The sequence below is a fragment of the Scardinius erythrophthalmus genome (assembly GCF_964197995.2).
Source record: "Scardinius erythrophthalmus genome assembly, chromosome: 5".
NCBI lineage: Eukaryota > Metazoa > Chordata > Actinopteri > Cypriniformes > Leuciscidae > Scardinius > Scardinius erythrophthalmus.
The window spans coordinates 1,944,188-1,967,567 of NC_138225.1; the positions used below are offsets into that span (position 1 = coordinate 1,944,188).

A 23,380-nucleotide genomic window follows, 5' to 3' on the forward strand; every position below is an offset into this window, starting at 1 on the left:
ATGATTAAAGGTGCTGTAAAATGCACATGTCCTTCTCAAAGACATGTCAACATGTATCTACATGCATCTGGATTTAAAAAAAAATCATTATTTACATTTTATGGCATGAAAAACATTAAAAGCACCTTTTACTTTTTTTTTTTTCAGTGTGTGGACAAACTTTCCCAAAATATGTGCTGTGCATTGAAATTATGCACATTTATTTTCCTGTCTGTAATTTAGTGTTCATTATGAAAGCAAAAATGAAGTCAAATATCACTGCAGGTCTATGCATAGAAATCATTATAGTTTGTTTGGTTGAAAAAATGAGAAAATATGAACGCAACGTTCCACACCACCAGTGGACTGTATTTCGTGATTCTGTGGTTTGCTGTAATAATAATAATAATAATAATAATAATAATAATAATGATGATGAAGCCCCTGTTGCTAATAGTTGACGTTGTGTGGCATGACCAGACCGTCTGCGGTGTCAACTGTGCCGTTGTTTCTGTCTTCAACATTCACACCAAACCTTCCCCGAATCCACTCCGAGTCTTAGTTAAACCCACTTATGATGAGAAAAGCATTACTGTTATTTAAGAGTTCAAATGTGTGTCATGGGCATACTGTATTTTAAGTGTGTCGCGTATCTTTGTGGTGCATTTATGCAAATTGTGACTAGTGTAGTCCCACGTGTATGATTATTGAATATTAAATTATTATGGTTAAGTGATTTATTTAAATTAAGCTTATTATCATGTGAAAAGTGAGAGTCTAGAGGAATAAACCGGGCCTCTTTCTGTGTTTGGACAGAAAGGTGTAACTATACTGAGTGTGTAACGTGTGAATGAATGAATGAAAGTGTGTAACGTGTCCTCTGCTCACACCAGTTTGCCTGGCAGGGCTGTCGTTATTAAAGTTAAGTGTAACAAAACCTTGCTTTTGTGCTGTTTTTCTTGTCGTCAGACGGTCTAAACTCTTAAAAATAAAGAGAATTTGTTTTAGCATATTAATATGCCATGCAGTTTTTCTTATGTTTGTATTTCTCTGGGCGGCCATTTTGGCCACATAAGAAAAAAAAAAAACTTTGGTAAATCATAATTATGAAGTGTCAGTAGACAAAAAGTCATAATTATGAGATAAAAAGGCATAATGACGTGAAGTTGATAAAGAGATCTCAAAATGTGAGTCAATTTAGAGATAAAAAGTAAAAATTATGGCATGCCAATTTTGACTATTATTTACCAAAGCATGATTTTTTTTTTTCTTACACGACAGGCATATTTTCGACAGAGTGCAAATAATTTTCGAGGTTGTTAATCTATGATATTTGCGTCAGCCTGCATTATTTCAGTTTATTCTGTGTTTAACAGCAGAATTCACGGTGAAAAACTACATTAACCATGATGCAGTACAAAACATTCCACCAATCAGAGTCGAAAAAAGTAAAATTGGCCAAAAGATCTCATTAGCTCCGCCCACTCCCATGAATCACTGCGAAAGACGTAATCGAGACGATCTCCACAGTGGCTGAGAGGTGCAAAACAAATCACAATTATAAAAACAAAATAACAAATCCAAAAACAAATCAAAATGTTTTCTGACTTATTTTGTTTTTAGACTTGCCATTGTGTTTATAATTTGTTGTTTTGTTTACTCTCAGCCACCGTGGATCTCTACGCTCATAGACATTATAAATGTCTATGTCTACGCTCTTTAAATACTTAATGTGCATATATATATATATATACATATACAGGGTGAGCCATTTATATGGATACACCGTAATAACATGGGAATGGTTGGTGATATTAAAGTCCTGTTTGTGGCACATTAGTATATGTGAGGGGGCAAACTCCTCAAGATGGGTGGTGACCATGGTGGCCATTTAGAAGTCGGCCATCTTGGATACAACTTTTGTTTTTTCAATAGGAAGAGGGCCATGTGACACATCAAACTTATTGGTAATGTCACAAGAAAAACAATGGTGTGCTTGGTTTCAACGTAACTTTATTCGTTCATGAGTTATTTACAAGTTTCTGACCACTTATAAAATGTGTTCAATGTGCTGCCCATTGTGTTGGATTGTCAATGCAACCCTGTTCTCCCACTCTTCACACACTGAATGGCCCCCAAGGTCTCCCGATCTGACCCCCTTAGACTTTTATCTTTGGGGTCATCTGAAGGCAATTGTCTATGGTGTGAAGATACGAGATGTGCAGCACCTGAAACTACGGATACTGGATGCCTGTGCTGGCATTTCTCCTGCGGTGTTGCTATCAGTGTGTGAAGAGTGGGAGAACAGGGTTGCATTGACAATCCGACACAATGGGCAGCACATTGAACACATTTTATAAGTGGTCAGAAACTTGTAAATAACTCATGAACGAATAAAGTTACGTTGAAACCAAGCACACCATTGTTTTTCTTGTGACATTACCAATAAGTTTGATGTGTCACATGGCCCTCTTCCTATTGAAAAAACAAAAGTTGTATCCAAGATGGCCGACTTCTAAATGGCCACCATGGTCACCACCCATCTAGAGGAGTTTGCCCCCTCACATATACTAATGTGCCACAAACAGGACTTTAATATCACCAACCATTCCCATGTTATTACGGTGTATCCATATAAATGGCCCACCCTGTATATATATATACACACACACACATAAATATACATACATATATACATGCACACACACATATATACACATATATGCATATTTTTGCAATAAACTTTACATAAGGTTTTGTTTTTAATTGGATTGTGCTGTTTGCAATGCCTCATGGGATTGTAGTTTCCCTCACTAAAGCCGTTGTCTCAAACTTTTGTCTTTTCAAATACTTTTCTGCTTCATATCGAAGTCTGTAGTGCTGTGATTCACCTCAGCTGGTCAGCAGTGTAGTTTCTCAGCGAGATCATTAAAAGAAAGTTGAATAAAATCGTACATTATGCCATTATAAACACAAACGCTTGAAATCACAATCAAAAAAGCGTGAAATCATGTGACCCTGGATCACGTCACCAGTCACATGGGTTTATCTGTGGCAATAGCCAACAATACATTGTATGGGTCAAAATTATCCATTTTTCTTTTATACCAAAAATCATTAGGATATTAAGTAAAGATCATGATCCATGAAGATATTTTGTACATTTCCTACTGTAAATATATCAAACATGTATTTGTGTGAGTGAATGCAGCACAATCGCCAACATAAATGAACAACTTTAAAGGAGATTTTCTCAATGTTTCGATTTTTTTGCAGATTTACAATAGTTGTATTTCAGCCAAATATTGTTGTTATGAAGTTAAATTATGAAGCTAAAAACAAAACAAAAAGTGACTGGTTTTGTGGTCACATTTATGAGTCCCACATCATTAACTTCAGACGCTGAACAGGTTTTGTTTTGCTCGATCAGGTTTATTTAGGAGGAAAATCACCACATGAAACAACTCATTATTCCTTCATTGTGTTCCATCGGTCGTAATTAAAACAGATTAGTGTGTAATTCATCATTATCCCAAATAAATAGAATTCTCCTGTAGTTCGGCTGTCGTATGAAACCACACAAACGGCGCGTCCTTTTTCTTCCCACAAGACACCTCTCTTCTTCAGCAGGCAAACGCAAGCATCACATCCACTCTTCTCCCCCCCATGAATATACAGTATGATACACAGTTACATTATTTACACATCTGGTACATCAACAAGCTCTGCAAAATAATCTACTTGATCTGAAAATATCGGATTAAAGCCCACGCCCCCAAAATAATCACTGTAAAATATATTCATACACGCAGAACGCAGATATAAATGCATAAAGCTTGACGTCTACAGATGTGGCCAATAAAAGTGCTTTAAGGGTCAAATACCCCGGTACTTCAGACCAAACACAGTATTCAGATGTGAACTCTTATCAACATTCCAGGTACACGCTCACATTCGGTGAATATAGATATGCTAACACTTTCTATGAAGCATGTGTGTAAATATTCATTCTACTTAATAACGTGTGGAGTGTTTTTGTAAATACCTGTAAGCAGATTGTGATATGCATATACTTCTAAAGAGATTAATGCATTTAAAAACAGCCTTATGCGACGCATTCACTCTTTAAAGGTGTAGCCGTGAAAGAAACGGGTTAAACTGCATTGCAATTATGTACAAAAACACAAGAGAACGGCGTCATAGAAAGTGTTATCAAATCCATCTGACAAACACCCATAATGCTCTTGAAAGTGTGTGACTGTGGAGGATGTTGTTTAGAGATGAACCAGGAGGAATATTAATTTCATTTCTGTACAGCTCTCATAAACTCGCACTCACTCGACATCAACGAACGACTCTGAACTCTCAGCCGACGGCGTCATACGAGTTCGCCGCAAACAATCTCAGGAACATCTGGAACGCTGGTTCTGGGAAAAACACAAGGTGCTCGTGTGTTTGTGGGGAATAAAATATGATTACATCTTTCAACAAATCCCAATAATGGCCAAAGAGAAGCAAAAACAACTGTTTCCAACTCGAATGATCTTTCTAATACATTACCGTCTCAATGCTCTCTGCCCTACATGCTTTACAAGCGAACAAACACTTCACCTTATTCTTTCAGGAAACACTTCATCTTCTTAGTCCAGACCTGCTCTAATCATATCGTATAATGTTACATGTATGAGATTATTATGTAACGAGTGATATGACTCGTCACTGATTGGTCTATTGCACTTATGTTTGATAAAGTGAAGTAATCGCACGGATTGATCAGGGAGACACAAGAGCAGCAAGAACTGATATTCTTATGGATTAACTGGTTTACACACAAACCAAAAATGGAGAGTTTCAGAATCAAGATTTCTCTAGAAACCAGAGAAACGAAGAGTCCATGTCGCCGAACGTCCCGAAGCCGAGCAGGAAAACAGATTCAGACACGCTTTCAGACCACCAGGATCTTGACCTCGTCGTGTTCGTCGGGCCGGTAGAAGAACGGGATGCAGGGGTTTTCCCCCAGGAATGGAGCCGGCCTGGCCTGAGGATTCTGGATCTCCTGCAGGAGCTGCATGATCTGACGGGCCGTCCCGTCTTCTCTGGGTCTCAGGGACGGGTCCGCTGTGGATCCGGGTCTCTCTGAACTCTCGGGGTCTGTGCTGGACTGGGCCGATGAAGACACGTCCACCACCGTGCTCATGTCCAGAACCGCTGGGGGAACAGGGAGGAGTTTAGGATTAAACTGACACAGGACTCGGAAAATAAATAACATTGTTTAATCTGATTATGCAAAAACTGTCTCCCTCAGATCCACCGTCTCCTGCATTATTCAATTGACCGTTCGCAAAGACCCGCCCCCTCTAGTTACTGTTGCTATGTCCGACAAGCCACGCCTCTCTCACGCCACACCATGTTCTCACACAGTGAAACACACATCTCGGAGCAGAGAGGACACTGACAACACACTGATACACAGGACAGACCAGCTTACTTGTGATATGAAACAAAGTCTAAACTTTCAAATTTGGTAATTTTTTAAAGACATTTCAACAATAAATAGCGTTTTGTGGCTCTTTAATGTGTAATGTGCTGGTGAACCGATCATCTCTTCCTTCTAGTTCATTTATAGCATCAAATAAACATGAATGAACATCAGAAGGAATGTTGTTTAAACCGTGGAAAGACGTCAGTACACTCCGTTTCTCAAGTTCAAATCCTCCAGCGTTAATCTACTAACTCTCCTCACTGCTTTGTCGGACAACAATGGCGGATTATGATTGGTCAGATCGCCTGTCAATCAACCTCCCTGCGAAGGGTCAAATCAGTTCAATAATACTGTTGATGTAGCAAAAATCATCAATTATTAAACAAAGTAGCATCTGTGGAAGTGGAGGAAACAAGCTTCCATATGAGTCAGCTGTAAACACTTCAAGCACTACTTCTTTGGTTTTCAAGCACTACAATCAGCGATCTCACTTATCAAACGATATCTTTTCAAACTCTAAAAAAGAAAGAAAAATAACCTAATAAAACAAAATGGTACAAATAAAGTGCAGCAATGGGTAACTTTAACTACTGAAAGGACACTATGACAAAGATATCACTTTCTTTATTCAAACTGATTTTTTTCCCTCATGAATATATGACTGACCTGAATAATGAAAGCAGTATCATATACTTGGATATTTATGAGCAATATCTCGCTCATAGCCATGCGAAATGGCTCTATATCTATATCAAATGGGCTGCAGTTCATTTTGTGTGAAAAGATTGTTTTTATCAATAAAATGTATATTGTCTTTCAATAATTCAAGCACTTTTCAAGTACCTTTTCATAAAAATGTCTGTTTTCAAAGGTTTTCCACGAATTAAATTTCCAGTACTTTAAACACCTTGTACAAACCCCTGTATTCATTGCTTCATCAAACAGCTTCGTCATCTAGCTCAATTCAGTTCAAGTTTTGAAGATAAAGTTTCCACAATGAATCAAATCATCCGAACGAACTAAACCACAGATCCTGATGCTCGTGTGTGTGTGTGTGCCATAGACTGTAAAACAATATTAGAAGTAGTGTCTGTGAAGTCACTTGTAATGTTTCTGAAGAGCATTTTTAAAGCCCAAAGTGGGCGGAGCCGGCCGTCGCCATCTTGGTTGAGCGTCACTCCCGGATAAACGAAAATGTGCAAAAAGGTGTATTAGCTGAAGTGACGTGACGCTAACAGACAGCAGACAAACGGCTAGCAGTGACATCAGCGACAATCCACCTGTCACTCAAGTGGCCACGCCCTTAATTATGCAGAACTTTAAGGCTTAATATCATTTAAACAGATGAGTTGTAAAAAAATTCACCCCCCTCACAGTCGTCATGAAGGGCAAAATTAGCTTTATAGACCAAAACCAGTTTTTGTTTCAGGCTGTAAACATGTTTTTTTCTGCTGTAAAGTTGGGCATTTTAACATGGAGGTCTATGGGATTGAGTCTCTTCTGCAGCCGGTCTCTAGTGGCCAGTCGATGAACTGCAGTTTAAGTCTCTTCAAGAGAGAGAGACAGGAAGGTTGCCGCTTGGTTTGCACGAGTGTGACTGTTACCTGGACTGTCCACACTGTCGCTGTCCATGTTTTGGTCAGCAGGTCGAGGCTGGTCTCCTCCAGACGGCAGGAGGTCAGGGTTACTGACGGCGCTCATGTATCTGCTGTACCACTCGTTACGCTCCCCCACCAAACGCATGACCAGGTCCTGCAGCTCGGCTAACTTCACCTGAACAACACACACACACACGTACGTACACGTCAAACATCACGCCGCAGACCTCACACCATCATCACAGAGATGCTCCTCGTACCTTCATCTCCTCCTTGTCTTTGGCCAGCATGTTGATGTATTGCTCCTTTTCAAAGTGTCTTTGTTTCATGATGGCTCTCTGGTTCTGATACAGCGCGATGTATTCACCTACACACACAGAAAACACATTTTCTGTAAAGAGAAACTCCCTCCAATGCTGATAAACTCAAATGGTCAAACACAAACAGATATCACTAATATGCTGATATAAGCTGTTTTTCTTCTAGCACGCATTCGCAGAAATCTAATTTTCACATCACGATAATTGCTGAAGCTTTGTTGAATTATGATAAAAAGATATGAAACCTAAATAGCAATGTTTAAAAAAAAAAAAAAAACGAAAATTACTAAAAATTAAACAAGCATATTCAAAATATTAATAAAACTATACTCTAAAATACCAGTGAATATTATAAGTACTTGGTGTTGTTTGATAAACAAGCAGTTTGATAGCATTGATAGCAGACTAATGCAGTTATTAATACTGTTATTAATGAGAGAGAGAGAGAGAGAGAATAATAGTGAAACTAAGTTTATCTGCTTCAAGACAGCGCCGTTATTGCCTCGCTAGTGAGAAATGTCATGTAACTAAAGTTGTTAAAACTATTTTACAGATGAAATCATCAGAGAGGCGCTAATAACGTGTTTCTGTGTGAGTGTGTGTCTGTACTGTATGTGTGTGCGTTTGAGCTTGAGAAAGAGTGTGTGTGCTGTCTGTACATAATAAAACGTAATTTTGTGGCAAAAAACATGGAAATAATTTGTCTTTTTTTTATCCCATTGTTTACTATATTTATTTGTTATATTTCTTTGCTTGGCTGTGTCGCTGTGGGTTTTGGTTCTGTCGGCTGTAAGGACCTTTGAAATAACAGAAATCATTTGGCGAGGTAATATGGAACTGTAATGCGGTCAAAACCTGCTGAAACTACTTTAGTTGTGCGGTTATTGCAAAATAATTGCACACCTCAGAACGTTCATCAACCAATCAGAATCAAGCATTCAACAGCCACATACTATAAATGAAAAATGATGCATTTTTCAAGCAATTAAGAAACATTCTGCACTTTATGCATTTTGACACGCAGTGATACCGATCCGCTGACCGTGTGTGTGTGTGTGCAGCAGCGTCTCACCGATGGTGTCCGTTTCTCCGGACAGCTGAATGCAGCGGTGCTCCAGCTCCTCCAGTCGCTCCCTCAGGTCCACCTTCTCCTGCATGAGTTTGGTGAAACGCTCCTGGAGTTTGTCCATGGCAGCACGCAGAGCCTCGTGCACCTCCACTGGAACCCCGTCAGAGCCTCCTACACACACACACACACACACACACACACACACACACACACACACACACACACAGACACAGACACAATCAGCAGTGTAGCAAAGAGAGCAAAAGCTGTAGTAAATAGTCAAGTTGTTAAATAGTAAAATTCTAGAAAAATATGAAGCAGCACAACGGTTTTCAACACTGATAATAATCATAAATGTTTCTTGATCATCAGATCCTCATATTAGAGTGATTTCTGAAGGATCATGTGACACTGAAGACTGGAGTAATGATGCTGAACATTCAGCTTTGATCACAGGAATAAATTATTTTACTAATATATTCACATAGAAAACACTTTCTAAATTGTAATAATATTTCACATTTTTACTGTATTTTTTTTTTTATTTGAATTTTTACTTAAAACTAATATTCAAATTATATACAAATTTAAAAGGCATAATTTCAGGAATGTGGAAAAAAGATTTTGGCTTGTCTCCTGAGGCCATTATTATCAATATTATATTTTTTATTTTACATATAAAATATCAACGCACCGCAATTAAATTGTTTATTAAAAGCAATGACATAACATGAATGTCGGTAAAAAAAAGTGCATTATGTTTAAACTAACATTTATAAATCAAATATAATTTTGTAAATTGCATAAAAACTTGTGAATAAAACAGCTTCATGTATTTATGCATACTTTGATTCACACAGACGACTTTTTGCATTTAAAAACGGGAAAAAAGTGTCAACTTTTAAAAATGTTTTTTAAAAGTTGAATTTCTTTTAACTTTACACGACATTCTAAACATGCAGCTTTCTAGTGCGAGACGTGAGTGTATCGGTCAAAGATGTCCGTCTAGCGCATGTTTACATGAAAAACAATGGAAAAGCAGCGCAGAGAAATTGTGTTCTCTATTTCTGCAATGTTTCAAATAAAAAAAACAGCAGCACCAAATCTAGTGGATTCCACTATTAAGACAAACAAAAACATTAAAACACAACAAATTACTTTTAAATCATCATCACATCTCGTTAGGCCACTGATAAGGCTGCCCGACGCACACCTAAAATTAGATTGGACCGCTTTGCATTGAAATGCGGAATTTTATTTTTTAATTTTAATTTGACGGACCTAAAACCAAACGTGTGAATGAGTTTTCACAAAAGTGTGTAGACGTCTGAGGGATTTCAGCGCAGTGAATGTCTGCTCATGATGAAGCCACACCTGTCTCTTCACTTGTGTTCTGATGATGATGATGATGATGATTAAGATGCTCGTGGCTCATGGCCGTCATCTGTTGCCGGGCGGCGTGATGAAGCCTCCTCTCCTCCTCGAACCGACGGCTCATCTCATCCCTCTCATCCTCCAGACGGGACAGGGCGGAATGAATAAACTCCTCCTGAAATTATCAGAGGGAAAGAACAATTCACCACAGAGAGGAAATTAATATTTAATGAGGAGAACATGTTGGGTGGAGGTTGAGTTTTTGCATGAAAAGAAAGTTTTTATTTATTTATACATTTTAAAATAATATTGCCATTATTATTATTATTTATTAATACAATTTAATACAATACAATATATTAATATAATATAGAAAATAATATATATTTAACCCTTATTATAAAATATAAATTATAAAAATGATAAAATATAAGATAATTATAAAAATACTTATTTTTACACTACAAGTCACAAAGCTAATATTAAATTCCATTTATAATATTAAATTAAATGTATATTTAAGTCTTAAATTCTGCACTTTGAAATGCTCATGATTCTATAATTTGATATAACATAATAAAATATAATATATAATTATCTCCTGCTTTGAAGGTCTCAACAGATGAGAAAAGTCCTTTCAAAAGGTGAAATCAAACTATTTTTTCACAAAAAATTAACTGACTGAATAGTGCATTTTGACTGTAAATCTTCATATCCAGTGTCACAGAAGTCTATTCAATTGCTGCACATTTGAATAAACTCACCATGTCTTCTCTGGTCTCAAACTCTTCTGGAATGGCAATCTGGGATTTCTGGAAGCTCTCTGGGAGCGAGTGGCTTTCCAACCCATCACCTTCAAACATCAGTGGGGTAATCGTCAGTTAAGCCACTGTGGTAGAGCAGATGTTTCAGAGAAAGCTGGGACTCACCCTCGTCTCTGAGTGACGTGTTCATGACAGACCCGTTCAGGAGCTCCTGCACTTCAGTCTTCAGCTCCTCGTTGTCTCTGGCCAGCTGGTTTAGTTTCTCCTGCAGGGAACAGTAAAGCAGGATGGATATTATTATCCTCGAGCATTTAAAGGTGCACTGTGTAATATTTAGGAGGATCTGTTGACAGAAATGCAGTATCATATACATAACTATGTTTTCAGTGGTGTAAGTATACCTTACTTAATTAACCGTTATGTTTTTATTACCTTAGAATGAGCCATTTCTATCTACACACACACTTACATTGAAATGCGCTGACATGTTTCTACAGTGGCCCTAAAGGGACAAACGCGTTTCATCACTATGTTGTTCTTCATGCAGAAAAGCGAGCTAAAGTCAGCGAATAAAACACTGACACAATGATGAACAAGTAACAATAATATTCACAATAACATTGTTTTACTGAATAATAAAGTAAACCTAATTTCGACTTAATTTATCTTTGTAAAGAAACCTCATTGACTAACTGGCTACTCTCTGCAGTCTTAGACGACGACATCACTTCCCGTCGGCCACCGTAACTTCTGCTCTTCGCATCCTCACCACTAGATGTGGAACAATATATCGCAATACAAAAATGCAACAATATGTATTGTGGATAGTTCACCCAAGATAAAAATCACTACATAAAAAAATTAAATTCAAGTTTTCAGAGTTTTAGTGTCAGTACTACATTAAACTACTATATATAATGTAGAATATAATGTATAATAATAATATTATAATAATAAGAGTTCAGATGCAAAAGCCTCTAAGTGCCATCTGAAATTTTCTTCTAGAATGATCATTTTTATCAAGCTCGTTTATTTAAGTTCAGTAATTTCACTTAAATGGCAATGAAAACGACCTATTAATTGTCATTTAAGTGAAATTACTGAACTAAAATTACTGAATAAAAATTATCATTCTAAAAGAAAATTACAGATGGCACTTAGAGGCTTTTGCATCTGAACTCTTCATATGCTGTGATGTAGTTAATCTGTTTTTTTTTCCTTCTTTTTTTTGGCTAGTTGAAGTTCTCAATGGCGGGTAACTTAATTTAGTAGCCAAAATGGCCGGAGAGTGAAAAAGTTCAGTTCAAACCCTGGTCGCAGTAATATCGTGTTGTGATATGTATCGAATCGTGACATGAGGGTATCGTTCCACCACTAGTGGACGCTAACACAGTGATAGATGAAGTCGATCTGGTGGCGTTCACCTGTGCCTCCTGCAGCTGCATGTGACTCTGCTCCAGCTGCACTTTCCCCTGCACCTCGTCGTGCTGCAGTCGGTCCATCAGCTGCGCCTGCTGCAGGAACTGCTTGTGCAGATGCTCTCGCTCCGCCACCAGCGCCTGGTATCCGCTCGTGTACTGCTGAAGATGGCTCAGATACTGATCCCTCTGCTCCTGCACCGACGCCACCTCGTTCGACTTCTCCAGCAGCTGATGAGATGAAGCAATAATCAGGTTGTGCAAAATGACTAAAGCTGCGTGCAAATGCATATCCCTTTAAGGCAGCAGTTCCTTTAACCATAAAATATCTTCCCCTTGAGATTTTAAGTTAAAGTGTGGTGCAAATCCAGCTTCAGTGTAGTTTATGTGTCTATGTGGTGTTTTTAATCTGCTTTAAGACAAAGCATGTGTAAGTTCATAAGTCGACACCATTGCTGAGTATTTCCTCCTTAAAACTGCAGTGAACCAAAGACAGTCTCAAAAACACGCTTTGAAATCGCTGGTGTTTCTGACGTCACAAACTACCTTGTAACCAATCAGATCAGCGTGTGATCGTCAACCAGTGGATCTCTGAGCTGAGTGAGTGAGTGGAGGCGGGGCTCATTTGCATATTCATAGAACCGCGTATACTAAATGAGGCAAGGGTGTCGAGTTACATTCAAGATATTTTAAGGCATGAAAACTTTTATTAAATATTTCATATTTAAATATTTATTTCAAATATATTTATTATACATTTCAGTGATCAAAGATGAGTTTTAAGGGATACAATTATTGATTACAGGGGGACTTTAATATTTAATTTAAATTAATAATTTAAAAACATTTGCATGTTCACAGTTCTCTGATGTCAGTTAACAGATAAAATCTTTTATATCTTTTTATTAAGCATTTTACTTTGACTTTGTAGCTGGACTTTAAAGTGACTAACACTCCTTTATAGTGTCTCAATCCACATTACTTTCACACTGTTTAGGGAATCCTATCAAAGTGAACAACAACAAATTATTTTTATTATGTTTAACCCTAATTATAAAATAAAACAGAAATATATTACGGCTAGAAATTATAATTGTACTTTAAAATAATGTTATATAAGAAATATAATAATACTTAAATTTTTATACTACAAGTTACAAAGCTAATATTAAACTCCGTTTAGAATATTAAATTAAATGTATATTTAAGTCTTAAATTCTGCACTTTCAAACGCTCATGATTTTAACATTTCAAATCCTCAAGCTTCTATTTTGGAATATTACTGGTGAAATGCTACTTTTGTTGAAATTATGCAAATGTGTAAATAGAGTAAAACTCACACACATTGTGTGATTGATACTCTGGTACAAGACATTTAATAACATGTTTTTACTCCAAACTCACTTCATAACGTCAATCGAGTGTTTGAAAACATCATTCTGTAAGATAAAGTGGCTTCTTATCATAGAATAAGGCAGGCAAAATATTATTTCACAGTATTCTATACAGTAATAAAGGCTATATCCATTAGCATTGAAGGACCAGTATATGGAGTTTCTGCATTAGAGCGCCATCTGGCTTTCAGATGGAGCAGCATTTACTACTGATCACAGAGCCGTGCTGCACTGACAAGCAGCGCATTAAAATAAATAAATAAATAAATAATTTGCAGTCTTTGCCAAATCGCATGTGGTTTATTTTCAATTAATCGTGCATCCCTAATAGTGGCTCAAGCCATGTTTTATCTTCAATGTTTCAATTATTACCGTCAGGGAAATGTTTAGGGTTCCATTATATAAAAGCAACTGTTACAAAATAACTTTTGCACAGGTATCTATTAATATTTTAAGTAGTAAGAGGTTGGAATAACGTAATCAGCACGGCTCTCTTTTAAAGGGGTCATATAATGGTACATGCACTTTTACAAGTTGATTGCACTGAAATGTCTGTTGGCAGTGCCTGTACACAACCATCCTATCATGATAAAAATCCATCCAGTGGTTTTGTTTTAATCTCCTTATATGTTTGACCATCTCTGAAATCAAGCCGTTCGATATTGTGACGTCATAAGATCGTACGCCCCTCCCGCTATTGTGATTGACAGCCGTGTTTCAACACAAGACCCGCCCTGAGCGAGCTGTGACAGCCGTCGTCATAGTAGTCCGCCATTGTTGATATGCTGGAGTAGAATGGCGTCTAAGCGATTGTGATGTTCTGTTCTTAGATGTAATAAGGAACACAGCAGTCATTTGGATGTTCCTAAATCCGAGCCGTTGAAGAAGCAGTGGCTGAGTTTTGTTTTTGAAGCGATATGCCCAAAGGATTGACGCGGGGATTCCCTCACGGGGATTCCCCACGATCGTCTGTGCTTTCATGTTTGCGCGAATCATTTCACACCAGACAGCTTCACAAACGAGAAAAAACGGATCGGTACCAACGTGTTCCTGCTGAACCTCCAGAAGATGTGAGTGTAATGTTTTATTAACCTTTATATTAGTATTTATATTAATCTTTGCGAAATTTGCAAACCTTGCTGCAGGCTTCACGATGAATGCGTCTAAGGTTTACACTCAGGGTACATTACGGCATGTTTTCTATGTACGACGTTCTCAATATAATTCATAATCCCACGTTTATAACGAATAACACGTGGTTATTGTGTTAGATATGGTCAGAGAATGTCTAATACGGTGTACCCACAGAACAGAGGGGCGGGGTGAGCAAAGCTCATTATCATTTAAAGACACATGCACTCAAACGGCGTGCTGAAAACAGAGCTGTTTTTGACCAGGTAAAATTAGTGTTTTCTTACAATACTAATGAGAATTTTTAATTAAAGTATATTACAAACTTTTAATCTAGACCCTAAAGAATCATATTAGCTTGTACAAAAATGGCATTATATGACCCCTTTAAAGGTGATTTTTATGATGTTTCATAGTTGTGCATAGTTGGCTGCATGTGCACGGTTATTGTAAAAGGACAATAAAGTATAACTCTAACATCATGCAAGCCTGTTTATTTAAATTTTACATAGGATACATTTAATGATTATTGGCTCTAAATGGACACAAACCTGTTCTTTGGCATTGTGCAGATCTTCCTGTAGCTGACCCATCTTACGAGCGATCTCCTTCTTGATGTGGTTCTCGGACTGCAGAGCGCTCGTCAGCTCCATGTTCTCATTGGTCTGAAGGAGGAGAAAGGTCAGGGGTCACATTCGCATACGTCATCTTTCACTAGAGCTCACCAGTAGGGATGGGCCACGCTGAATTGACATACAGCATGTAAATGATATTATTTGTTGTATTTTCCTGTAAAATAATGTTGTTCATTTGGAATTATTCAGCCTTTATGAGCAAGCAGAGACTAATGTGCACGTGATTAATATTCATGAACCCGGAAGCTCATCAATCCTTAGTGCAGTTTGTATTGTTATTCTTATAATCATTTGTTAACAAACAAGTATTCATTGCGTCAATGAGCTCATTGTATCTGCATTAAATTACTACATTTTTTAAATAATACATTTTTTGCTAAATGTGATTTTGTATATGTACATTTCTGAAATACATAACTTAGACCATTACCTCTGATAACAGATCACTGTAAATTGTAATATGGACTTAGTATGAATATGAAATGATGTGTATTGTGAAAAGCGCTATACAAATAAAAGTAAACTGAATATTAATCATTAACAATAATAATCAGCATTATTGTTAGTTTTTTACATTTCAAAATTGTAATTGATTTGAATTATTATTGTGTGCTGTTTTTCAGTACAGTCGCACTATTTAAACATCTGCACTTTTACAGAAGAAACGTATTATCTGCAACTTTTCCATTTCTGCCAGGGCGGGGGTTTGGATTTTTACAGGTTTTTTTTATTCTTTTATGTAATTGGTATATTATAGAAGCCTATTTGATGATGAACAACAACAACAATTTGATGATGGGTACGTTTTACTTTAGATCAATGTTTGTGTTTCTGAGGCTCTGTAGAATGCTTGCAGCTGTCACTTGAAGCCAAAAACAGCAGTGAATGGTAATAAATTTATTATCATTGATACAGTTATCGCAATAAATACCAGAAATCTATATTGTGATATAGTTTTAAGTCCATATCGCCCATTAGGGCTGGGTATCGATTCAGATGTTCCTGATTCGATTCTCGATTCGACTCAATGAATATAGATTTAATACAAATCCTATATTTATAAAAAAGAACAGTGAACATAGGTTTACAAGGGTACACTTGGGTACATTAAAACAGAACCCAACTCTATATTTCAAATGCATACAATGAATAGACAGGATTTTGATGCAAGATGAAAAATTGATGCAGTAAAAAGGACAAGTCAGAACAGTCGCACGCCTTGATCAAACAGGATCAGGTTATTTTATGTTTAAGACTGAACAAACATAAAATCTCCCAGCATTAGCTGTAACGTGCAAGCCTATGAGCAGTCTAGGAAAACTAATACTGGCTTTTGGGTGATAGATAAATAAATATGGAAAAAAAATCGTTTTGTGGTCTTTGAGAATCTGTTTTGAATCGACCACATTTAAAACTTTCAATCGAAAAATCGTTGCGCATCTGAGCCCTATCGCCCAATCCCTACTCACCAGCTTGACAAACCCGTTCTGAAACTCGGCCAGCTGGTCTTTGAGGTCTCGGTTCTGAGCCAGGGCTCTGCTGATGGTGGCTTTATCGCTCTGGACGTCCTCCAGAATACGGAGTCGATCCTGAGCGTCTTCAGCGGCCCGTTCGGCCTGCCTCTCCAGTTCTTCCAGCCTCACCTCCTGTTCCTGCACCAGTCGGCTCAGCTGCTCGTTGTCCCGCACCTACAGGACACAAGAGAAAACATATGCAAATCATGTGTAAATAGAATAAAACACGCATATTGTGTGACTGATCCTCTGAAAACATCGGATAACAAGCTGCTCACGTGATTTGATAGCGATATCTCGATTATTATTTTTTTTAGGTTTTTAAGAATGCACAAAGAATAGTGACTCAAGCCAAGTTGTATCTACAATGTATCAATTATTAGGAAAACGTTTATGTAAGGAGTGTCTAAACACTTAAGGAGTGTCTGCTAGGACTGAATGATGTGACGATATATATGAATATCAAAAGCTATGTTTTCATCCAAAGTTGCGAATTTAACTTTAGTGCAAAATTGGAATATGACAAAAAACATTTGCAAATAAGAGAACTTTGTTCAAGAGAACAAAATATCACAATCTCTGTTGAGGCAAAGTCACGCAAGTTTTTTGTTGCGCATCAAGGGATATTCTCAGTAAATGTGTTTTCGTTGTAGCCTATACGCATGAAAAATGTATCTGCCTCAATTAAGTGCATTTTTTATGCACTTTTTTCAAAATTTATTTTTATTTTAGCATTTCCATCCAGCATTTTTTATATATATTTAGATATCCCAAAATGTGCATAAAAACCGGTGGGTGGAAACAGCTATTGTGAAGAATGATGGAGTCAAAAGGGTTTTGTGTAATGCATTTAAGAAATGTATTCATCTAAATATACTGCAGTAAGAATTGCATGATCTCGTATTTTCACATAAACACGAGTAGCGATTTGTGAACTTTGTAAGACAAACACAGTATATGCATGACATCACCTGTGCTTGGTACTGTAGACTGAGAGCGTCTCTCTCCTGCTGAAGGCTGCTGATGGTTTCCTGAAGGGCCAGTTCATTTTCTGAAGGGCCTGAGACCTGCGACACGGCCTGCAGCTCCTGCTCTCTGCTCATCAGAGCTGTGGACACAACACAAATCTGTCATGTTTCTATCTGACGAGAGTACGGCTACAAGTGGTATTTATGTAGTGTATGTTTTGGGCATTTGTTTAGTTTTTTGGCAACTGAGAGGAAAAAGTAAGTGATTTAGGGTGTGTTCACACTTGTAGTTCGGTTCTCTTGGTTCTTAATAACACATTTAGTATTGTGTTCAATGTGAATAGGGCGTAAAGAGTGTGGATCTCATGTCTTGTACCTGCAGCGTTCTCCAGTTCTATGATCTTCTCCTGCAGCTCGTGGATCTGAACAGCAGTGTTGTCCCTCTCCTCAGACATCAGACGTACCTACACACACACACAATACATCAACATTAGTGATGCACGATATATTGCCCACCATATCGGTATCGGCCGATATATGTTAATTTTTAATGTTATCATTATCGGCCCAATAAGAAAATTTGTCTGATATATTAAAGTCGATAAATAATAGATTTTTTCCTTCAGCTGAGACACCTCAGATGCGCACTGTTCAACATGCTTGAAATATGATTAAAATCAGTAAAAAAAGGGAAAATATAGTTAAGAGCATGTCTGTCATATCGGCCACATAAAATGATGAGAACATCATTATAATTGTGTGTTTGGGACATGGATTTTAATGTTGAGACTTTTTGTATTCAGGCTCCCAAAAATTATATAAAAATTTGGATTTATCGACCAATATATCGGTTATCGGCTTTCAAATATAAAGAATTATCGGTTATCGGTATCGGACAAAATGCTCATATCGGTGCATCCCTAAATCAACACACTCCGGGAGGGTATGAACATGTGTGTGTTAGGGCTGACATCGAAATAGCGACCCATCACAAAGTCTGCGATTTAATGAAATTAATATATGTGTGTTTCAGAGTGAATTTACTATCATGTCACTTATAACATGCATTTGGGAATGAAACGTGTGGCAGCCATTTCACCGGATTTGTAATGAGAAGCACTTATAGTTGTACTGTAAAATAAAACACACACACACACACACACACAACACACACACACGTATATGTTTACCTGAGACAGGAGCTGTTCTGTTTTGTCTTTCCACACTCGTCCCTCCTCCTGAATCTGTGCAGCGTACTGATCTCTCTCCACCTGAAGCTGAGCGACGGACTCCATCAGCTGCACACACACACACACACACACATAAACAAAGCACAGGGAATTCAGAATGACAGAGGAAAAACACTGGCACAAGCCATTCCCAAATAACAATCCCTTCACACACACACCTGAGCCGCGTGAGCCTCTAACTGGTGCTTCTCTTCCAGGATGAGCTGAACCTGCTGGTGTTCTGATGGAGGACCCGACTGACTGGAGAACTGGAGGATTTATGTTAACAGACAGGAATTACTCCATGAGATGTGGTTACATCATGCGCAAAGTAAGGGCTAGATGCATGCAAACTCTCTTTTGACGTTACTGTCCAGATCTACTAAGGACACGCAGTGAAAAATTAGCGATGAAAAGGCATGGTTATTTTTGTGGCTGATCTTTTTGCATATGCATCTATATGAGTTTTCCTTTCAGACATGACATTTATGGGAGGAGAGTATTAAGGTTTGCTGTAGTCACTTTACTGGTATTTGCACCATGATTAATTGCCCAAAGAAAAGTTGGGTAGAGCAATTCAAATTCTTATCGATTCCCAGTTCCGATTCCAATGAGGTAAACAAAGAATTAAGTCAAACCTTCAGATGTCAAACATATTTACTCTGTCTTTTTGCAAAACATTTTGTTTCAGCTAATTACCATGAACAAAAATCAGCAGCCGATAGACCACTAAAACTGGAAAACTTTTTATTAGTTATGGCTGTTCATTTACACGACAGCAGCATTTTAGGGTCCAGAAAACACCAACTTTTGAAAGCGGGTTACAAAACGCAAGTTTTTGATAACGATACAGTTATCGTCACTGTGTAAACTACAAAAACACGAATTTGTGAAAACGGTGACATCTTGTCCATGCATATTACGTGTTCAGCCTATAGGCGAGTAGGGCTTCTTTACCAAGTGACATCCCCAACTAACGGCCTGACAGCAGAATACAGCGATTTTAGTTGTTTTCGCAGACCTGCGTGAATGGGAATAGTTTTGACCATGTTGTCGTCAGTACACGAAACTTTTAAAAAACGCGAAGGAAAAACGTTTCCACTTTAGAACGGCATTGACATGTAACCTGAGAACCCTTAACATGTAACATGTAACCCTTAACCTGAGAACCTTTTGCCTATGGATTTAACAAAAAGTCCACAGCAAAAACAACTAGCCAATTTAAAACACTAGTAAAGACAAGTAAACAGTCAGTAATAAAATAAGAACAAATAAACAATCTATCTAGCAATAAATAGTGTTTAAATAAATTGTTTCAGGTAGGTACAGAAACTGAAATCAAATTTATGAAAAAATTTAAAATCAGGGTTCTTGCAGGTTTCAGCAAGTCAAATTTAAAACCTTTTTAAGACTTTTTAAGACCATAAAGATTGAAATTTAAGACCTACACGACGCATTACCAAATAAATATTCAAATCAAAGAATTCATTCTATTTCAATGAATTCAGTAATTGAAAAAGCATTAATTTAATTTACAGATGAATCACATTAGTAACCTTCCACACCCAACAACACGTGTCAGAGAAAAGAACAGAATCAGATATAATTTTTTTATAGAAAATTGCATATTATACTGTAAAAAACACATAATTAGTTGATTTTAGTTGATCATAACTAGAGATGAAATGGCATGAACATTTAATTCCATTATTATAGTGACAAAAATGATCACGGTTATCACAGAATCATGTTCAAAAAGTATTAATACTATACAATGAAATCAATTCACCAAGTTTTATGTCGAAAACCAGCAAATAACAAATAAATTTAGCAGTAATATGCACTTTTTGTTTACATAAACATTAAAATAATACCATTAAAAATGAAAATTTTTAAAGTGTCTTGCGTGTTATATACTAACATGTACAAGTTAAAATAAAGGTTTGACAAAAAAGGTTTTAGAAAAAGATAAACCTCACATATTTCAGACTTTAAATATTTTTTTATAAAAAGAATGAGTCAAAAAAGATAAATTACTGACATTTACAATGCACTTTAGCTTATCTTTTATTATTAATAGTAAAATTCGGTCCTATTTTCCCGTCTGGAGTCTGTCGTTGCTATGCAACCATGCCCTGCGTCTCCACAATGACAAAGAAGTTGTAGTAGCTAATGGATTTCCACCACCGAAAAACGCTTGCTACAAGATTTATTTACGGAGAAGAGAAAAACACCCGTAGTGTTTGGGTGCACCCCCATCCTTCCTGTTGACTGAGCTTTCAGACAGCGCCTGGAAAAAACGAGCGCGTCGCTTCAATTATGAGCACGTTTACCGCGCGCCTACATTTGAACGAACTTGAGCGTGCAAAAGACGCGATATGTGAACGGCCTCTTGGCGAGCGACCTCCAATCAGGCCGCGAGCGACGTGTTGGAGACCCCTGCACTAGAGGGTGGTAGGCTACGACTCGATACTTTTTTGCTACTTTGTAATAACTTTCTGCGGCCAGCATTTCTGGAAATAAACGAGGGTAAACCCTTTTTAAGACCTGACTAAATGAAATTTAAGACCGCAGATGAAAATCTGTCCGTTTTTAAGACGTTTTAAAGGGACACTTCACCCATTTGCATTAAGCTTTGCATTGTTAGAAACCCAGTCATACTATTGAATGGTCGTGCAACACTCTCTCATTTTCCCCTGAGATGGGAGAAATCTGTTATTTACCTCTTACACTTCCTCCTACAATGACGCAAAAATCGTCATTTTGCGTCATTGTAGGAGGAAGTGTAATAGGGGGGGATTTCTGTTGAGACTACAAGCACTAGTTCCTCATCTTTCCCAGGGGGCGGGACCCGCTCACGCTACAGACCTATTACAGATCAGTGGGTGGGACTTTACGCTCTGAAACTGAAAGCAATATCCTCCATCTTGTTTGAAGCTAAGCTAACAGGCGCTGTGGAGACAGATGTAAAGTTATGACCATAGCGGAGGAGAGTGCTCAATATGATATAGACTAGAGGAAGAGGATTTCGGAAGTCTGATGCTTGAATCAGGTGTTTGTGGCTACCTTTACAAGCCGCATTATAGCGAAGAGCAGCCGAGGCAGAAGACCTGCCTGCCGCGGACGAGGAGCCCGGACTGGCTCGGGTTAGGGCGGACTGATGGCGCCGGTGATCTCACTATGCAACTACGAACCGCTATGAACACAGAGATAGAGTCCGTCTGCGGCAAAGAATTTCAACGATGACAATTTCTCCTGGACGAAATCTCTGAATCAGACGAGGACACGGACGTTTGTGTTGAGAACTATCCTAGTTTCGCACTGCATATGTTCTGACTGAACATCCAGGTACCATGCAATAATTAACCTTTTCGAAAGAAATACAAACGAGGAGTAATGCACTATATGAGTTCGCCAACTAACTAGACATTTTGTGTGAATGTGAAATGAATTTCAAGCTCTGGTGGTAGCTAGACTTGTAGACGGAAGAGTGATTTCTCTTATAGGCAGATATGCGCTTTCTGGATTAGTGGGAGTGGCTTGCGGAGCTGTGCAATGTGGTGCATTGTGGGAGTTGTTGTCTTTCATACAAATGCGTCCTGAAGTTATTTTTTGTCTTTTCTCGTTCACAAAGGCACCAAATTCAAAATTTCTTTTACATTTCGACTACATATATGACCCACTTTAAATAAAAAGCAATGTTCAAATGGGTGAAATGCCCCTTTAAGGCCTTAAATTTAAAGTTCAGAATTTTAGACTTTTTAAGACCCCGCGGGAACCCTGTAAAATAACATTGCATGGTCTTCGCTTTATACATAAAATGGAGGAAAAGCCTTACCAAAAGTTATTCAGTCGAGATCAGCAAGTGATTTTTCACTGAGTTCTGTTCTTTTATTAAAACTAATGACAGATGTCAGCTGGTATATTAGGCTGCTGTCACTTTAGGAGCGAATGCACTGACCCATTATACTATTACACAAGTTTCCTTTCTCAACCGTTTACGTTCACTTAAGACATAACCGTTGTGAAAGAGATCTTGCATGCCGTTTTGTTTGCGCACACACATACAATGTGCGCACACAGAAAGCCAATTGAGTTCTCTTTAGTGTCTTCTTGCACTTGAATGAGCGGAATCGACATTTTTATTTTATATTAAGAGTCTGCAGAACTTTTTACTGGGATTGCAGTCTCATATGCCCTGTTCAGTAAATCTGGCCCGTGCACAGTGTTTTCTCACCTGCTGCAGCATGTCGTCGGCCATCTCCAGCCGCTTGCGAAGCTCATCCACCTCCTGTTTCAAGGCATTGTTCTCATTTACTCTCAGCTTGAGCTGCTCAGAAAGTTCTGAGCTCTGCTGCCGGGACTCCTCGCTCAAATTACTGACAGGCACACACAATATATTCATATAACATCTCATTTTCAGAACCAGTTTTACATGATATATTACTTCACCTGTTATACTTAAACTAAACAATGTGCAATAATCCACCATTTATACCTCCTTC

The 23,380-nt window shown here is 37.8% G+C and overlaps 1 protein-coding gene across 6 annotated transcripts in view; it reads right to left on the reverse strand.

Moving 5' to 3' along the window:
- Window positions 1–3,388: 3,388 nt before the first annotated feature.
- golga2 (golgin A2) overlaps window positions 3,389–23,380 on the reverse strand; it is a 34,911-nt gene continuing 14,919 nt past the window's right edge. For all 6 annotated transcript variants that reach the window (XM_081366575.1, XM_081366574.1, XM_081366571.1 and 3 more), the window contains 15 exons: window positions 23,113–23,254; window positions 19,055–19,144; window positions 18,837–18,944; window positions 18,023–18,110; window positions 17,650–17,786; window positions 16,634–16,852; window positions 15,081–15,194; window positions 12,011–12,235; window positions 10,752–10,851; window positions 10,587–10,675; window positions 9,823–9,997; window positions 8,452–8,619; window positions 7,320–7,426; window positions 7,066–7,234; window positions 3,389–5,187 (listed from right to left, as the gene is read on the reverse strand). In XM_081366575.1, coding sequence (XP_081222701.1) covers window positions 4,925–5,187; window positions 7,066–7,234; window positions 7,320–7,426; window positions 8,452–8,619; window positions 9,823–9,997; window positions 10,587–10,675; window positions 10,752–10,851; window positions 12,011–12,235; window positions 15,081–15,194; window positions 16,634–16,852; window positions 17,650–17,786; window positions 18,023–18,110; window positions 18,837–18,944; window positions 19,055–19,144; window positions 23,113–23,254 — 2,194 coding nt within the window. In that variant the 3' untranslated portion in view covers window positions 3,389–4,924. The remainder of the gene's footprint in view (window positions 5,188–7,065; window positions 7,235–7,319; window positions 7,427–8,451; window positions 8,620–9,822; window positions 9,998–10,586; window positions 10,676–10,751; window positions 10,852–12,010; window positions 12,236–15,080; window positions 15,195–16,633; window positions 16,853–17,649; window positions 17,787–18,022; window positions 18,111–18,836; window positions 18,945–19,054; window positions 19,145–23,112; window positions 23,255–23,380) is intronic.